General features: G+C 41.5%; 1 protein-coding gene across 1 annotated transcript in view; it reads left to right on the top strand.

The window, feature by feature from the left end:
• Nucleotides 1-14,612, top strand: part of RGSL1 (regulator of G protein signaling like 1) — an 83,415-nt gene that overhangs the window by 16,206 nt on the left and 52,597 nt on the right. Inside the window, exons 8-10 of the mRNA XM_049867937.1 lie at nucleotides 3,937-3,999; nucleotides 5,222-5,447; nucleotides 11,254-11,361. Of these exons, the coding sequence (XP_049723894.1) occupies nucleotides 3,937-3,999; nucleotides 5,222-5,447; nucleotides 11,254-11,361 (397 nt within the window). The remainder of the gene's footprint in view (nucleotides 1-3,936; nucleotides 4,000-5,221; nucleotides 5,448-11,253; nucleotides 11,362-14,612) is intronic.

The raw sequence follows: 14,612 nt of genomic DNA on the forward strand, positions 1-14,612 counted from the left end.
TGTTCTATTGAGGGAAGTTTTGCGATTTCTTTTCTAAGCATTATGCATTGAAATTCAGCGTTTGCCTTTCCTTGATTAGCCATCAAGGAAATGGTCTTTTGGAAGTGGTTTATTCTTATCTCAAAATATTAGAATATCCTAAAGACTCACAGGAAGTGAGACCCATAGCACTGTGTGATAATGGGTGACTATTTTATGAGGGGAGCCCTGGTGGCAAAGTGGTTAAGAGCCCAAGCTGCTAACCAAACAGTCAACACCTTGAATCACCAGTCACTTTCTGGAAACCCTATGGGGCAGTTCTACTCTGTCGTATAGGGTCGCTATGAGTTGGTGATGGATGGATGACCTGTATTGTCAAGAACTTGGCAGAAAACACATAGCAGAATCAAGTTGGGTAACAGATGGAAGCTGAATAAAGAGACTACATAAAAAAGGAATGGAAAAGTGCTGGTAAGAGTAACCCCTTGCCATCGAGTTGATTCTGACCCTACAGGACAGAGAAGAATTGCCCCATAGAGTTTCCAAGGAGCGCCTGGTAGATTTGAACTGCCGACCTTTTGGTTAGCAGCCATATCACTTAACCACTTTGCCACCAGAGTGGGCCCCCTTTATTATTCCCGAGTTTGAAGAGTTGAGGAGGGGCAGCAGTTACCAGAAGCAGGAGAGAAAGAATGGTGGGACAGTTCTTTAGACAAGTAAGAACCAAAGTAAGTAAGGGCTGGAACAACTACAGGAGCGGTAGTCTTCAGTAGAGAGAGATAGCCAGTCCACAGTGATCTGGAAGGAGGGAGCAGGGGGAGTAGATATCCTAGCCTCACACTTCTCCTGGTTTCCTATCTGCTGCCAGGACTCTTCATTGGATGAACCCAGCTCGACGACAATGGAACCCACCGATGTGGTCCATACAGGTTAATTTCCCAAGGCACAAGCAGGGTGGAGAGTGGACCTTCAGAAGCAAGCATAATGAGCAAATTACTTAGTGCGTTATAATGTATTTACCTTATAAAGCACATTCGCACATACTACGCCTCTTAGCACCGCTGGGGGGCAGGCAGGGTAGTTGTCTTAGTCATCTAGTGCTGCTATAACAGAAATACCACAAGTGGGTGGCTTTAACAGTCCAGTAGGCTAGAAGTCCGAATTCAGGGCTCAGGGGGGGAAGACTTTTTCTCTCTGTTGGCTCTGGAGGAAGGTCCTTGTCATCAGTCTTCCCTTGGTCTGGGAGCATCTCAGTGCAGGAATATCAGGTTCAGAAGACGCACTCTGCTCCCAGCGCTGCTTTCTTGGTGGTATGAGGTCCCCAACTCTCTGCTAGCTTCCCTTTCCTTTTGTCTCTTAAGAGATAAAAAGTGGTGCAGGCCACACCCCAGGGAAACTCCCTTTATATTGGATCAGGAATGTGACCTGGTAAGGGTATTAGAATCCCACCCTAAACCTCTTTAATGTAAAATTACAATCACAAAATGGAGGACAACCACAGAATACTGGGAATCATGGCCTAACCAATTTAATGCACACATTTTTGGGGGGACATAATTCAATCCATGACAGTAGTATCATTGCCTCTGTTGTACAGATAAGGAATATGAGACTCAGGCTAAATGAATTAGCCAAAGACACACAGCTGGCAAGTGGAGGAACCAGGGTCAGAACCCAGTAGTCCTGGGCTCTAAGTCCAGCCTGATTTCCAATAAATCATAATTATCCAAGGTTTCACATTCCAGTAGTATCATGCTGGACCAGCCCATCAGACCTGCAGCCAAAGCTTTCCTTTGCACAACCCTTGATTAAGGAAAGCCCAGAGGCCTCCCTCAACTTTGTTGGTTCATTTGGGGCTTAGCGTTGTGTTTTCCGGATCAGAATATCCCCATAGCAAAGCCCCTCATCTGGGGCTTTGTCTTTGCAAAGATTTTGGAGATATTTGTACACGGTTAAGACTGGCCTATCACGCTTTCTCCAACTGAAAATCTTGATATCATCTTTGCTTTGCTTCTTTGTTTCACATCCATGTCTATATCCTATTGCCTTGACCTTAAAAATATATCCATCATCTGACCACTTCTCCATTTCTCATCTCCCCTATCACAACCACTCTAATGTCAGCCCCATACTCTCTGGCCTGTTTACTGCAGTGGGCTCCTAATTGATGTCCCTGCATCTGCCTTGCCGCGAACAGGCTTGTTTCCACATCAGGATTCTATCAAAATTTGTGTAATTTAACTAAAAATAGGTAAAAGGAAGTGAGCGAGGCTTGAAAGTAGATGGCTTTCTGTCTCACTTGAGAGTAAGAGTGACAAGCGCCTCCCCACTCCCCCCTCCCTTCCTGGTGTTCTGAGCTCCCCTTCCCCATTCCTCTCCCCCTTGTGCTCCTCACTTCACAGTGCCAGGCACGTTGCTGGCTCAGCCACGCTGTTCCTGATGCCTGTAACGTGCAGGTATCTATCTGCACAGCCAAGTCTCTTGCTGAGTCACCTTCTCTTTGACGCCTTCCTTGGCCACTTTATATAAAATTTCAACTCTATCCCCAGTTTTTTTTCTCCTTAACACTGTATCATCTATCATATGTATAATTCTTCCAACATACATTTATGCATATGTGTATATAATATACATCTATTAAATGTAACGTACTTGTATTATATTTCTAATAGATACATAATATGTATACATATTTATAAATATATGTTTATAAATATGTATGTGTCTTTATAAATATGTATATATCTTTAATACACACACTTTTTTTTTAACTTACTTATTATATCTATTTTCTTCCTCCCTAGCAGGACAGGGGCTTTTGCCTGTTTTGTCACTACTGTCTCCCCAGCATCTAGAACATTGCCTGGCTCAACAGACACTTGTTGAATGAATGAATTAGTGAATCAATCTCAGTTGGAAATGACCCCTCTTGGTCTTGTCCCAGGACTACCTTGTCTGGTCTGAGATGAGTGACTCTGCGAGCCTTCTGATTTTCATTCATCTCTCCACTTATCCTGCAAGGCCCAAATTCCAGTTTTAATCTCTTTGCCTTTATGGATTCTTCCTGGATCTTCCTGACCCAAGCAGAAATAATGAATTATACTCCTTCCTTTCCCCTCCCAGACAACTCTTTTCATACTTTGTCATAATGTGTGTCACATGTAAGTTCATCACGCTAGAAGATGAGCTCCTTGAGAACAGGGCTTATGATATATTGATCTCTACATTCCCTGCAATTTGCACAGTGCCTGGAATACAGAGGCACTCAGAAAATAAGTGTCAAATAAATAAATGAGAGTGTAAAGAAATAAATCTAGCTAAGCACTGACTGGTAGGTTCTTTTATTTGTTGTTTGTTTCACTATAACGCAATGCTTTTCACAAATGGGCAAGGTCTTCAAGTTGGAGGTACAAGAGTAGACACACCAAAAGGAGAAACTTGGTTTGCAGAGAAGTTCTGAGCCTCATATGATATCATGATTTGGGGAAGAACAGAGCACTGAGCAAATGTCAAGTCATTGTCTTTGAGTAAATTATGTGTTATATATCTTCTTGGCAACCCTGGTGGTGTAGTGGTTAAGTGCTGTGGCTGCTAACCAAAGGGTCAGCAGTTCGAATCTGCCAGGCTTTCCTTGGAAACTCTATGGGGCAGTTCTACTCTGTCCTATAGGGTTGCTATGAGTCAGAATTGACTCGACGGCCCTGGGTTTGGTTTTTGGTTTTATATCTTCTTAAGAAAATATTGATTACTACTTTCTGGGACTCAGAGGGACGATGAGCGAGCTGCCATATTCAGAGATAGAAAGGAGTACCTTCTGGTGAGAACCGATGCTCTCCCTCTGTGTCTCCAAACTGGGGTCCAGATGCTACAGCCAACCCTGCTCCCAGCTGGGCACAGAGGAGAAAGGCAGCAGGCTGAGCATCTACCTCCTAACTCTTATGTTGTGTTTGGTTTCAGATGCTCAGTCCCTGGTATGATGAATTCCTGGAAGAAGAGGACTACTGGTTTCTCATATTTACAGTAGGGGAAACTTTGGGTTGGAGAGGAATCATGAGGTTGAGGGAAAAAAAGAGTAACTTCTCTTTTAGCAGCCTCATTTGCTAAAGTAAATGAAACTTTTATTTGTCGTAGAGTCAGTTGAGGCTCAAGATGCTTCCTAACGTTCTAAAGGGGTGATATAAGTGGTTCATGTGCTCTACTGCTAACCAAAAGTTTGGAGGTTCGAGTCCACCCAGAGGTGCCTCTGAAGAAAGGCCTAGCAATCCACTTCTGAAACATCAGCCATTGAAAACCCAGTGGCACACAGTTCTACTCGGATACTCACGGTGTTGCCATGAGTCAGAGCCAACTCAAAGGCAACTGGTTTATGCTCTAAAATAAACCTCTCTAGGGAAAAAACTCAAGTGTGTAAACTGGCTTTGACTTCATATGGAATTTCTCCCTTGTAGAAAATGGGTTTGATTAGGAGAGGGAGAAGGTTGGTTATGTGTTTTAGTTCTCTAGTGCTGCTATAACAGAAATACCACAAGTGGGTGTCTCTAATAAACAGAAATTTATTTTCTCACAGTTTAGAAGTCTGAATTCGGGGTACTGGCTCTAGGGGGAAAGGTTTCTCTGTTGGCTCTAAAGGAAGGTCCTTGTCTTTTCTGAGTGTCTGCTCCTGGGAGATCTTAATGTAGTTTGGCATCTCTCTCCCCCATCTCTGCTTCTTTAATTTCCTTGCTTAATCTCTTTTATATATCAAAAGAGATTGACTTGAAATACACCCTACATTAATACGACCTCATTGACATAACAAAGACAACCCAGCCCGAATGGGATTATAACTACATGTATAAACAAAAAAACCAAGCCGTTGTCATCGAGTAGATTCTGACTCATAGCAATCCTACAGGACAGAGTAGAACTGCACCATAGAGTTTCCAAGGAGTGCCTGGTGGATTCAAACTGCCGACCTTTTGGTTAGCAGCCGTAGCTTTAGCCGTAGCTCTTAATCACTACATCACCAGGGTTTCCAATCACATGTGTAGAGGTTAGGATTTGAAACACATATTTTGGGGGGACATAATTCAATCCATAACAGTGTGCAAACGAGCAATGACTCTTAATAAATTGAAAACAGTCAACATAAGTTGCCGTAACAGGAAAACATGGAAGGACTGGGCTATTACAAAAACCTTACTTCTTGTCTAGTTCCTGTGGCAAATGTTGTTTGCCTCTTGTCCTTACTTCCTTCTCTTAGACTCAGAATAGGTTCGCCAATGCCAAGTGGCATAAAAAAGGAGACACTATGAGCAAAGAAGACAACATTCTTCTCTGTAAGAGGGTTCAGGAATCTCTGGAGTTAAGCCAGGGTTTGGCTAACATGGAGGAAATGGATTCTCTGCAATGGCAAAAGATAGTTACTGAGAACCTGAGACAAGGCGGGTCTCTCCAGGTAGAACTGACTTCTCCAGTGTTTCTGGCAGGTAAGGGCAACCACTGTTAATTTATTTGACTTTACTTATAGGCAACTGAGATATATTAATATTTAGCATTTAGTGATTATTTGCAGTATGTCAGCACTGTACAGGGCAAGGGTTACTTCGTTTGATCTTCAAAATAACCTATGAAGTTAAGTACTATTATTGTTGTTAGATGCTGTCAAGTTGATTCCACTACGATATCCATTTTAGAGCTCAGTAACTGAAGCACAAAGTCCTTCGTGTTGCAAACAGTTAAGTGCTCAACTACTAGCTAAAATGTTGCCAGTTCAAACCCACCCAGAGGTGCCTCAGAAGATAGACTTGGCAATCTGCTTCCGAAAGGTCACAGCCTTGAAAACTCTATGGAGCAGTTCTGCTCTGCACATATGGGGTCATCATGAGTCAGAAAATCAACTTGATTAACTAACTACAACAAAAGGAACTGAAGCACAGAGAGGATAAGTGACCTTCAGAAGGTTACACAGTACATAGCAGGGCTAGGATTTGAATTCAGACAGACTGACTGCAGAGCCCATCCTGGCTCTGAAGGGAGCCATACCACTCAAATTTAGTCAGACTCATGCCACCAAAGAGCACCACCACTGTAATGCTGAATACTCCATCCTGTGCATATGACAAGCATATTCTACCTCACTGCACCTCCTTCAGAAGCAGGTCCAAGGCATTTCTGTGATAAATTTTTAACAGCCATCCCCACACATAACATACCAACACATCCCAGAATGTAGAGAGCTATGGTTAGGACCACAAGGCTCTGCTGTCCCAGAAGTCTGGGATTTCATCCTAGCACTGTTTTTGGCTGTGTAAACTTGAGCAAAGTACTAACCTCTCCTTAAACCTCAGTTTTCTCATCTGTAAAATGGGAATAACAACAAGCTTGATGTAAAGATGATATAATTCATGAAACTATTCGCACATTAGGCAGTAGTAAGAGTCCAATAAATGTTAGCCAGTATTATTCAGATTGAACACACTGCTGTAATTATCTATGCTGAGGCAGTTGGAATACTGCAGTATTCCTCAAACTTGGATCCACAGTAAGAAATGCATGACCCAGGCAGGGAACATGGACCTGTGTGTATGACGTGCATACATATGAAATAAGAACATCACAAAGCAATATCTGTTCTTATTTCATAAAATGATGCATTCTAATATTTTTGTTCCATTCCATTTCATTGTTTAAAAGCTGGTGATGACTCACTAAATTTATTATTTTTTTTATATTCTAATGAGTCATGGTTACATTTTGTAAGACATTGATAGAGTGGAGGAAAAGCAAAAGCTTTCAAAATTTCATCCCACCACTCACTAGCTTTGTGAGCTTGAGCAGTTACTTCATCTCTTTGAGCCTCAGTTACTCATCTATACCATAGGGATAATGGCACTTACTTTGCAAGAAGGTTGAGAGAATTAGAGGTAATGTATTTACACAGCAAATAGGTGCTCAGTAAATGGCAATTGTTAGATTACACTCCCCTGCGTCTGTCAGTTTGTCCTACTGTTGTGGCTTACGTGTTGCTGTGATGCTGGAAGCTATGCCACCTGTGTTTCAATACCAGCAGGGTCACCTATGGTGGGCAGGTTTCAGTGGCACTACCAGACTAAGACAAACTAGGAAGAAGGAACTGGCAATCTACTTCTGAAAAATTTGGTCAGTGAAAACCTTATGAATAGCAATGGGACATTGTCTGATATAGTGCCAGAAGATGAGCCCCTCAGATAGGAAGGCACTCAAAATATGACTGGTGAAGAGCTGCCCCTCAAAGTAGAGTCAACCTTAATGACATAGATAGAGTGAAGCTTTCTGGACTTTGGATTGCTGATGTGGCAGGACTCCAAGTAAGAAGAAACAGCTGCAAACATTCATTAATAATCGGACAGCAGAACGTACAAAGTATGAATCTAGGAAAATGGAGTTATCAGAAATGAAACAGAAGGCAGAAAGGTCCATATCCTAAGCAATAGTAAGCTGACTTGGACTGGTATTGGCCATTTTGAATCTAACAATCGTGGCATATATGCTGGGAATGACAAACTGAAAATGAATGATGTCACATTCATCATCAAAAAGAACATTTCAAAATCTGTCCTGAGGTACAACGCTATAGTGATAGAATAATATCCATCAAAGAACAGTTAATGTGACTATTATTCAAGTTTACACATCAACCACTAATGCCAAGGATGAGGAAATTGAAGATTTTTACCAACTTCTACAGTATGAAATTGATCAAACGTAATCAAGATGCATTGATAATTACTGGTGATTGGAATGTGAAAGTTGAAAACAGAGAAGGGTCAGTAGTTGAAAAATATGACCTTGGCAATAGAAATGATGCTGGAGATCGAATGATAGAATTTCACAAGACCAAGTCTTCTTCATTGCAAATACCTTTTTTCAACAACATAAATGGCAGCTATACAGTTGGACTTTGCCAGATGGAATACGTGGGAATCAAATCAACTACATTTGTATAAAGAGATGATGGAGAAGGTCAATATCATCAGTCAGAACCAGGTCAGGGGCCGACAGCAGAACAGACAGTCAATTGCTCATATGGAAGTTCAAGTGGAAGATAAAGAAAACTAGAGCAAGTCCATGTGAGGCAAAATATGACCTGGATTATATCCCACCTGAATTTAGAGACTATCTCAAGAATAGATTTGATGCAAGGCCAGAAGAGTTGTGGAATGGCATCAAGGTCATCAAACACAAAGAAAGCAAAAGGTCATTAAAAGGACAGGAAAGAAAGAAAAGACCAAAATGGATGTCAGAAAAGACTCTGAAACTTGCTCCTGAGCGTTGAGTAGCTAAAACAGATGGAAGAAATGATAAAGTAACAGGAGATTTCAAAAGGTGATTCAAGAAGACAAAATGAAGTATTATGAAATGTACAAAGACCTGGAGTTAGAAAACCAAAAGGGAAGAACAAGTTTGGTATTTCTCAAGCCAAAAGAACTGAAGAAAATAATTCAAGCCTCAAGTTGCAATATCGAAGGATTCTACAGGGAAAATATTGAACAACACAAGAAGCATCTAAAGAAGATGGAAAGCATACACAGAGTCACTGTACCAAAAAGAATTGGTCGATGTTCAACCATTTCAGGAGGTAGCATATGATCAAGAACCAGCAGTACTGAAGGAAGAAGTCCAAGCTGCACTGAAGGGAATGATGAAAAACAAGATTCCGGGAATTGATGGAAAACCAGTTGAGATGTTTCAACAAATGGATGCAGCACTGGAGGTGCTCACTCATCTATGTCAAGAAATTTGGAAGACAGCTTCCTCGCCAACCGTGTGGCAGAGATACATATTTGTGCCCATTCCTAAGAAAGGTGATCCAACAGATTGTGGAAATTATCAAACGATGTCATTAATATCACACACAAGTAAAATTTCGCTGAAGTTCATTCCAAAGTGGTTACAGCAGTACATCAACAGGGATCTGCCAGAAATTCCAGCTGGATTAAGAAGAGGATGTGGAACGAGGGATAACATTGCTGATGTGAGATGGATCTTGGCTAAAAGCAAAGAATACCAAAAAGATGTTTACGTGTATTTTATTGACTATGGAAAGGCATTTGACTGTGTGGATCGTAACAAATTATGGATAACACTTCAAAAAATGAGAATTTCAGAACACTTAATTGTGCTCATGCAGATCCTGTACATAGACCAAGAGGCAGTTGTTCAAATGGAAAAAGGGGATACTGCGTGATTTAAAATCAGGGAAGATGTGCATCAGGGTTGTATCCGTTCACCATACTTATTTAATCTGTATGCTGAGCAAATAATCCACGAAGATGGACTATATGAAGAAGAACCAGACATCAGGATTGGAGGAAGACCCAGTAACAACCTGCAGTATGCAGATGACACACCCTTGCTTGCTGAAAGTAAAGAGGACTCGAAGCACTTACTGATGAAGATCAAAGACCACAGCTTTCACTATGGGTTACACCTCAACAGAAGGAAAACAAAAATCCTCACAACTGGACAAATAAGCAACAGAATGATACATGGAGAAAAGATTGAAGGTGTCAAGGATTTCATTTTACTTGAATCCACGATCAACATGCATGGATACAGCAGTCAGGAAATCAAATGATGTATTGCATCCGGCCAACCTGCTGCAAAAAACCTCTTAAAAGTATTAAAAGCAAAGGTGTCACTTTGAGGGCTAAGGTGTGCCTGACCCAAGCCATGGTATTTTCAATCAACTCATATTTTTGCTTCTATTGTTGTTAGGTGCCGGCAAGTAGGTTCGAACTCATAGCGACTGGAAACACTGTCCAGTCCTGTGCCATCCTCACTAGCATTGTTATGCTTGAGCTGGTTGTTGCAGCCACTGTGTCAGTCCATCTTGTTGAGGGTCTTCCTCTTTTTTGCCAACCCTCTACTTTACCAAGGATAATGTCCTTCTCCAGGGACTGATCCCTCCTGATAGCAAGTCTGGCCTGTTGAAGGGCCTCCTGTGCGTTTGTCCAAGCAGATAGTCTGATGCCTCCCCTTCAGGCTGCACATGAACTCAGAGTGCTAAAACTAGAACACTCTCATCGTTCATGTGGAGAAACTGAGTCCTAGAGAGGTGAAAAGGGTTGTCTGAGCCCGAATCCACTGCGGAAATGATTCACTGCTCTTCCCACATACAGCCAGATTGCCCTGGATGATGACGCTGCTGATGCTGATGGTGATGATGTTGACGACAACAGTGACATAAGGATGCCTGACATTCTGGGTCCACAACCCAGTATTACTTCTAGACTCCAGCAGTATGACCTCAGAAAGTACTGGAGTGCCCTGAAGAGTTCCAGGAGAGCTGTGTCCAGTTAGACTTACTCTAAGAGCTGGCAAACACAAATGAATGTTTTCATTTTGGGAGCAGACTAGATGCTGTTACTCTGTTTTCTATTGCCCAGAACACTGTTAAAACTTCTCTTGCAGTCTCAGTCTTATTGTCCTGCCTCACTGTGGATACAAAAACGTATTCCCTCTAATTCACTACACATGCCTAGAAATGAGATTTGGCTATTTCTGAAAACAATAGTTCACCCTCAGAGAACAATGACTGGCAACTATTGATGCTATTCAAATATATGAGCTGTCAATTCTGAAAGAAATGCTCAAAGAAAGAGCTGAGGATGCATGTTATCTGTCACGCGTCACCCCTAAATGCATCAAGTTCCTTGAAGCAATAGAAGAACGTTTGAAATGCATTTGCAACTCCAACCCACAACAGAGGCGTGCTTTGAAGAGGTTAACGTTCATTTGCATGGGTTACTTCTTGTATATGTATGAAACGTTCACAACGATTTCAAAGTCACATCTTAGTTACCCCTACATCTCTCAGGCAGAAAACCTCCACAGGTCAGGTTTTTAAGAACGGTGGAATCCTCCCATGCTAGAGGGGGAAAGAATCCGTATTTCCTTGCTCCTAATTTTGTCCTAACCAAATCAAACCCATTGCTGTTGAGTTGATTCTGACTCATAGTCACCCTACAGGGCAGAGTAGAATTGCTCCATGGAGTTTCCAGGCTGTTTCCACTGTGCCACCAAAAAAAAAAAAAAAAACCCCAGTGCTGTCGAGTCGATTCTGACTCATAGTGCCACCAGGTCTCCTTTAATTTGGTCTAGGGAACTTGTATTTCTTATGTAAATACTTCATCAAAACACTGTTGTCCTATTTAAGTAATATTTTAAAGGCAAAACCTCGAACAAGAGTATCTGAATCTTTGAACCCAGAGTGGACAAGCTAAGCCCTATCCCTGTTTCCCTACTTGACAGACGTAATGAAAATGTCCTTTGAGGAACTTTGCTGTAAGAATCCAAAGATGGCCATACAGAAGATCAGTGATGACTACAAACTATATTGTGAGAAATCACCTGGAATAAGTAAGTGTTTAAATGATAGATTTGAGACAACCAGGCAAGAGAGAATCTCCAAACCCAAGGGGCATCAGCCAAAAGTGGAATATAAGAATGATTGGGGATTGGGGGGGAGAGGGCACAACATGACCTTTTTTCCGCCTACTAAGCCAGAAAAAGGTATCATGAAAATGCGATGCAAATATAAATTTATGATTTTGATGATAAAAAAAACCCAGTGTGTGCTAATTCCTACCTTCTTATCCTGGGTGGTACAGTAACAAGCTGTCCTGCTAACCAAATGGTTACAGGTCCAAGTCCATGGAAAGTCTTGGAAGAAAGGCCTACCGATCTGCTTCCAAAAATCAGCCACTGTAAGCCCTATGGAGCACAGTTCTACTCTGACACACATGGGGTCACCATCAACCAGAATCGACTCGATGGTAACTGGCTGGCTGGTACCGTCTTATCTAGTTATCACCATGGGATTTTAAATAATGTGGATTTGTCTTTTGCCTGGTTCCTGGAGTCAGGGATTTGAGGTAGGAGGATTGTTAGAGAGTCTCCTTGGGAATAACACTTGCAAGGGAATGAGGAATGCAGAATTGCACAATGGAGACACTCAACAGCAAGGCAGTTAGAACCGGCCTCAGCAGATCCCATAAGAAGCTCTGGAACTAGGATGGCCCTTCAGATTATCCCTTCCTGAGGCCAGGAGCCTGGGCATTGACTAAGATGGGGGAAGCTGAGCTGCACACTACAGCATGCACTATAGGATCCTTGACACTGAAGAGATTAACGTGGTCAACTTGGTACAGTCAAAGGAAAACTTTTATGTCTGCTCTGAGTGTGTTTCTTCAGGTGTGTTGTTTTAATATGCATTCCTAACTACTAACAATGTTGAGTGCCTCTTCATTTGTTTAATATTCAGTTGGGAATGTAGTGTGTATAATGTGTTTATTGTGAGTGTGTGTGTGTGGCATACTCCAATTCAAGTCTCTTGCCCATTTTTATATTTTGTTTTCCATCTTTTGATTATCGATTTGTATGAGCTCTTTATATGTTTTATATATGATTCACATGTCAGTTATGTGTTGCAAGGATTATCTTCTCTCTCTGTCTTGGTGACTTTAATGAACAGAACTTTTTAATTTAATGTAATCCAGTTAAAATTGTTTTCCTTTGTTGCTTCACTCCAAGATCATATTTTCTTTTTTTTTCCTAGAAACTTCTTTGTTTTGCCTTTCATCTTTAGATCTGCAATCCAACTGGAATTGATTTTTATGTATGGCTTGAGATATGAGCATCAAATTTCATTTATTTTTGACATGGATGTCTGATTGGCTTGTACCATTTGTTGAAAAGACTGTCCTTTCCCCACAATTTTGCAGTGCCACTTCTGTTATAAATCAAATTTCCTTATCTACATAGGATTGTTTCTGTACTCTTTGGTTGTGTTGATCTATTTGCCTATTCTTGAAAATATCTACACTATCTTAATTATGGTACATTTATAATAAGTGTTGATAATTCATGTAATTAAGTTCCCCATTTTTTTCTTATTGAAGACTAACAGTTTTTCTTAGCCCTTTGTATTTTCTATGTAAATACTAGAATCAGTTTATAAATTTCCACCAGTATAATTGCATTAAACCTATATGGAATTTGGAAACCACTGTGGTGTAGTAGTTAAGAGTCCGGCTGCATCAGAGAAATGCAAATCAAAACCACAATGAAATGCCATCTCACCCTGGCATTACGGGCATGAATCAATAAAACAGGGAATAACAAATGTTGGAGAGGCTGTGAAGAGATTGGAACTCTTATGCGCTGCTGGTGGGAACACAAAATGATACAACCATTTTGGAAAACGATATGGCGCTTCCTTAGAAAGCTGGAAATAGAAATACCATATGACCCAGCAATCCCACTCCAAGGCATATATCCTAGAGAAATAAGAGTCATCACGTGAATAGACATATGCACACCCATGTTCACTGAAGCTTTGTACACAAAAGCAAAAAGATGGAAACAACCTAGATGCCCATCAACAGATGAATGGATAAACAAACTGTGGTACATACACACAATGGAGTATTACACAGTGTTAAAGAACAACGATGAATCTGAAGCACCTGATAACATAGATGGATCTGGCGAGCATTATGCTGAGTGAAATAATCACAAAAGGACAAATATTGTATGAGACCAATAATGTGAAAACTCATGAAAAGATTTACATCTTTGATGGTTACGAGGGAGGGGAGGCACGAGGATGGAAAAACACTTACTAGACAATAAATACATGGTAACTTTGGTGAAGGGTAAGACAACTGGGGAAGCCAGCACAACCTGTACAAGGCAAGGTCATGGTAGCTCCATAGACTCAGCCAAACTCCCTGAGGGACTGAATTGCTGGGCTGAGGGCTGTGGGGACAATGGTCTTGGGGGACATCTAGCTCAATTGGCATAACATAGTTTATAAAGAAAGTGTTCTACGTTCTGCTTTGGTGAGTAGCATCTGGGGTCTTCAAAGCCTGTGAGCAGCCATCTAGGATACTCCACTGGTATCACCCCTTCGGGAGCAAGGAAGAATGAAGAAAATTACACACAAGGGAAAGATTAGTCCAAAAGACTAATGGACCATAGCTACCACCGCCTCCACCAGACTAAATCCAGTACAACTAGATGGTGCTCTGCTACCACCACTGACTGCCCCGACAGGGATCACAATAAAGGGTCCTGGACAGAGCTAGATAAAAATGTAGAACAAAATTCTAACTCAAAAAGAAAGACCAGACTTGCTGGCGTGACAGAGACTGGAGAAACCCTGAGAGTATGGCCCCTAGACACCCTTTCAGCTCAGTACTAAAGTCACTCCTGAGGTTCACCCTTCAGCCAAAGATTGAACAGGCCCAAGAAACAAAACAAACTAAAGGGGAACACCAGCCCTGGGGCAGGGAACAGAAGGCAGGAGGGAACAGGAAATCTGGTAATAGGGAACCCAGGTTTGAGAAGGGAGAGTGTTGACATGTGGTGGGGTTGTTAACCAATGTCATACAACAATGTATGTACCTAGCTGTTTGATGAGAAACTAGTTCTGTAAACCTTCATCTAAAGTACAATTTAAAAAAAAAAAAAAAGAAAACAGCTCCAACTCCAAAAAAAAAGAGTTTGGCTGCTAACCAAAAGGTTGGCAGTTCAGATCTACCAGGTGCTCCTTGGAAATGCTATGGGGCAGTTCCACTCTGTCCTATAGGGTCATTAAGAGTTGGAAT

Source organism: Elephas maximus, chromosome 24 (assembly GCF_024166365.1).
Source record: "Elephas maximus indicus isolate mEleMax1 chromosome 24, mEleMax1 primary haplotype, whole genome shotgun sequence".
In the NCBI taxonomy this organism is placed as follows: Eukaryota; Metazoa; Chordata; class Mammalia; order Proboscidea; family Elephantidae; genus Elephas; species Elephas maximus.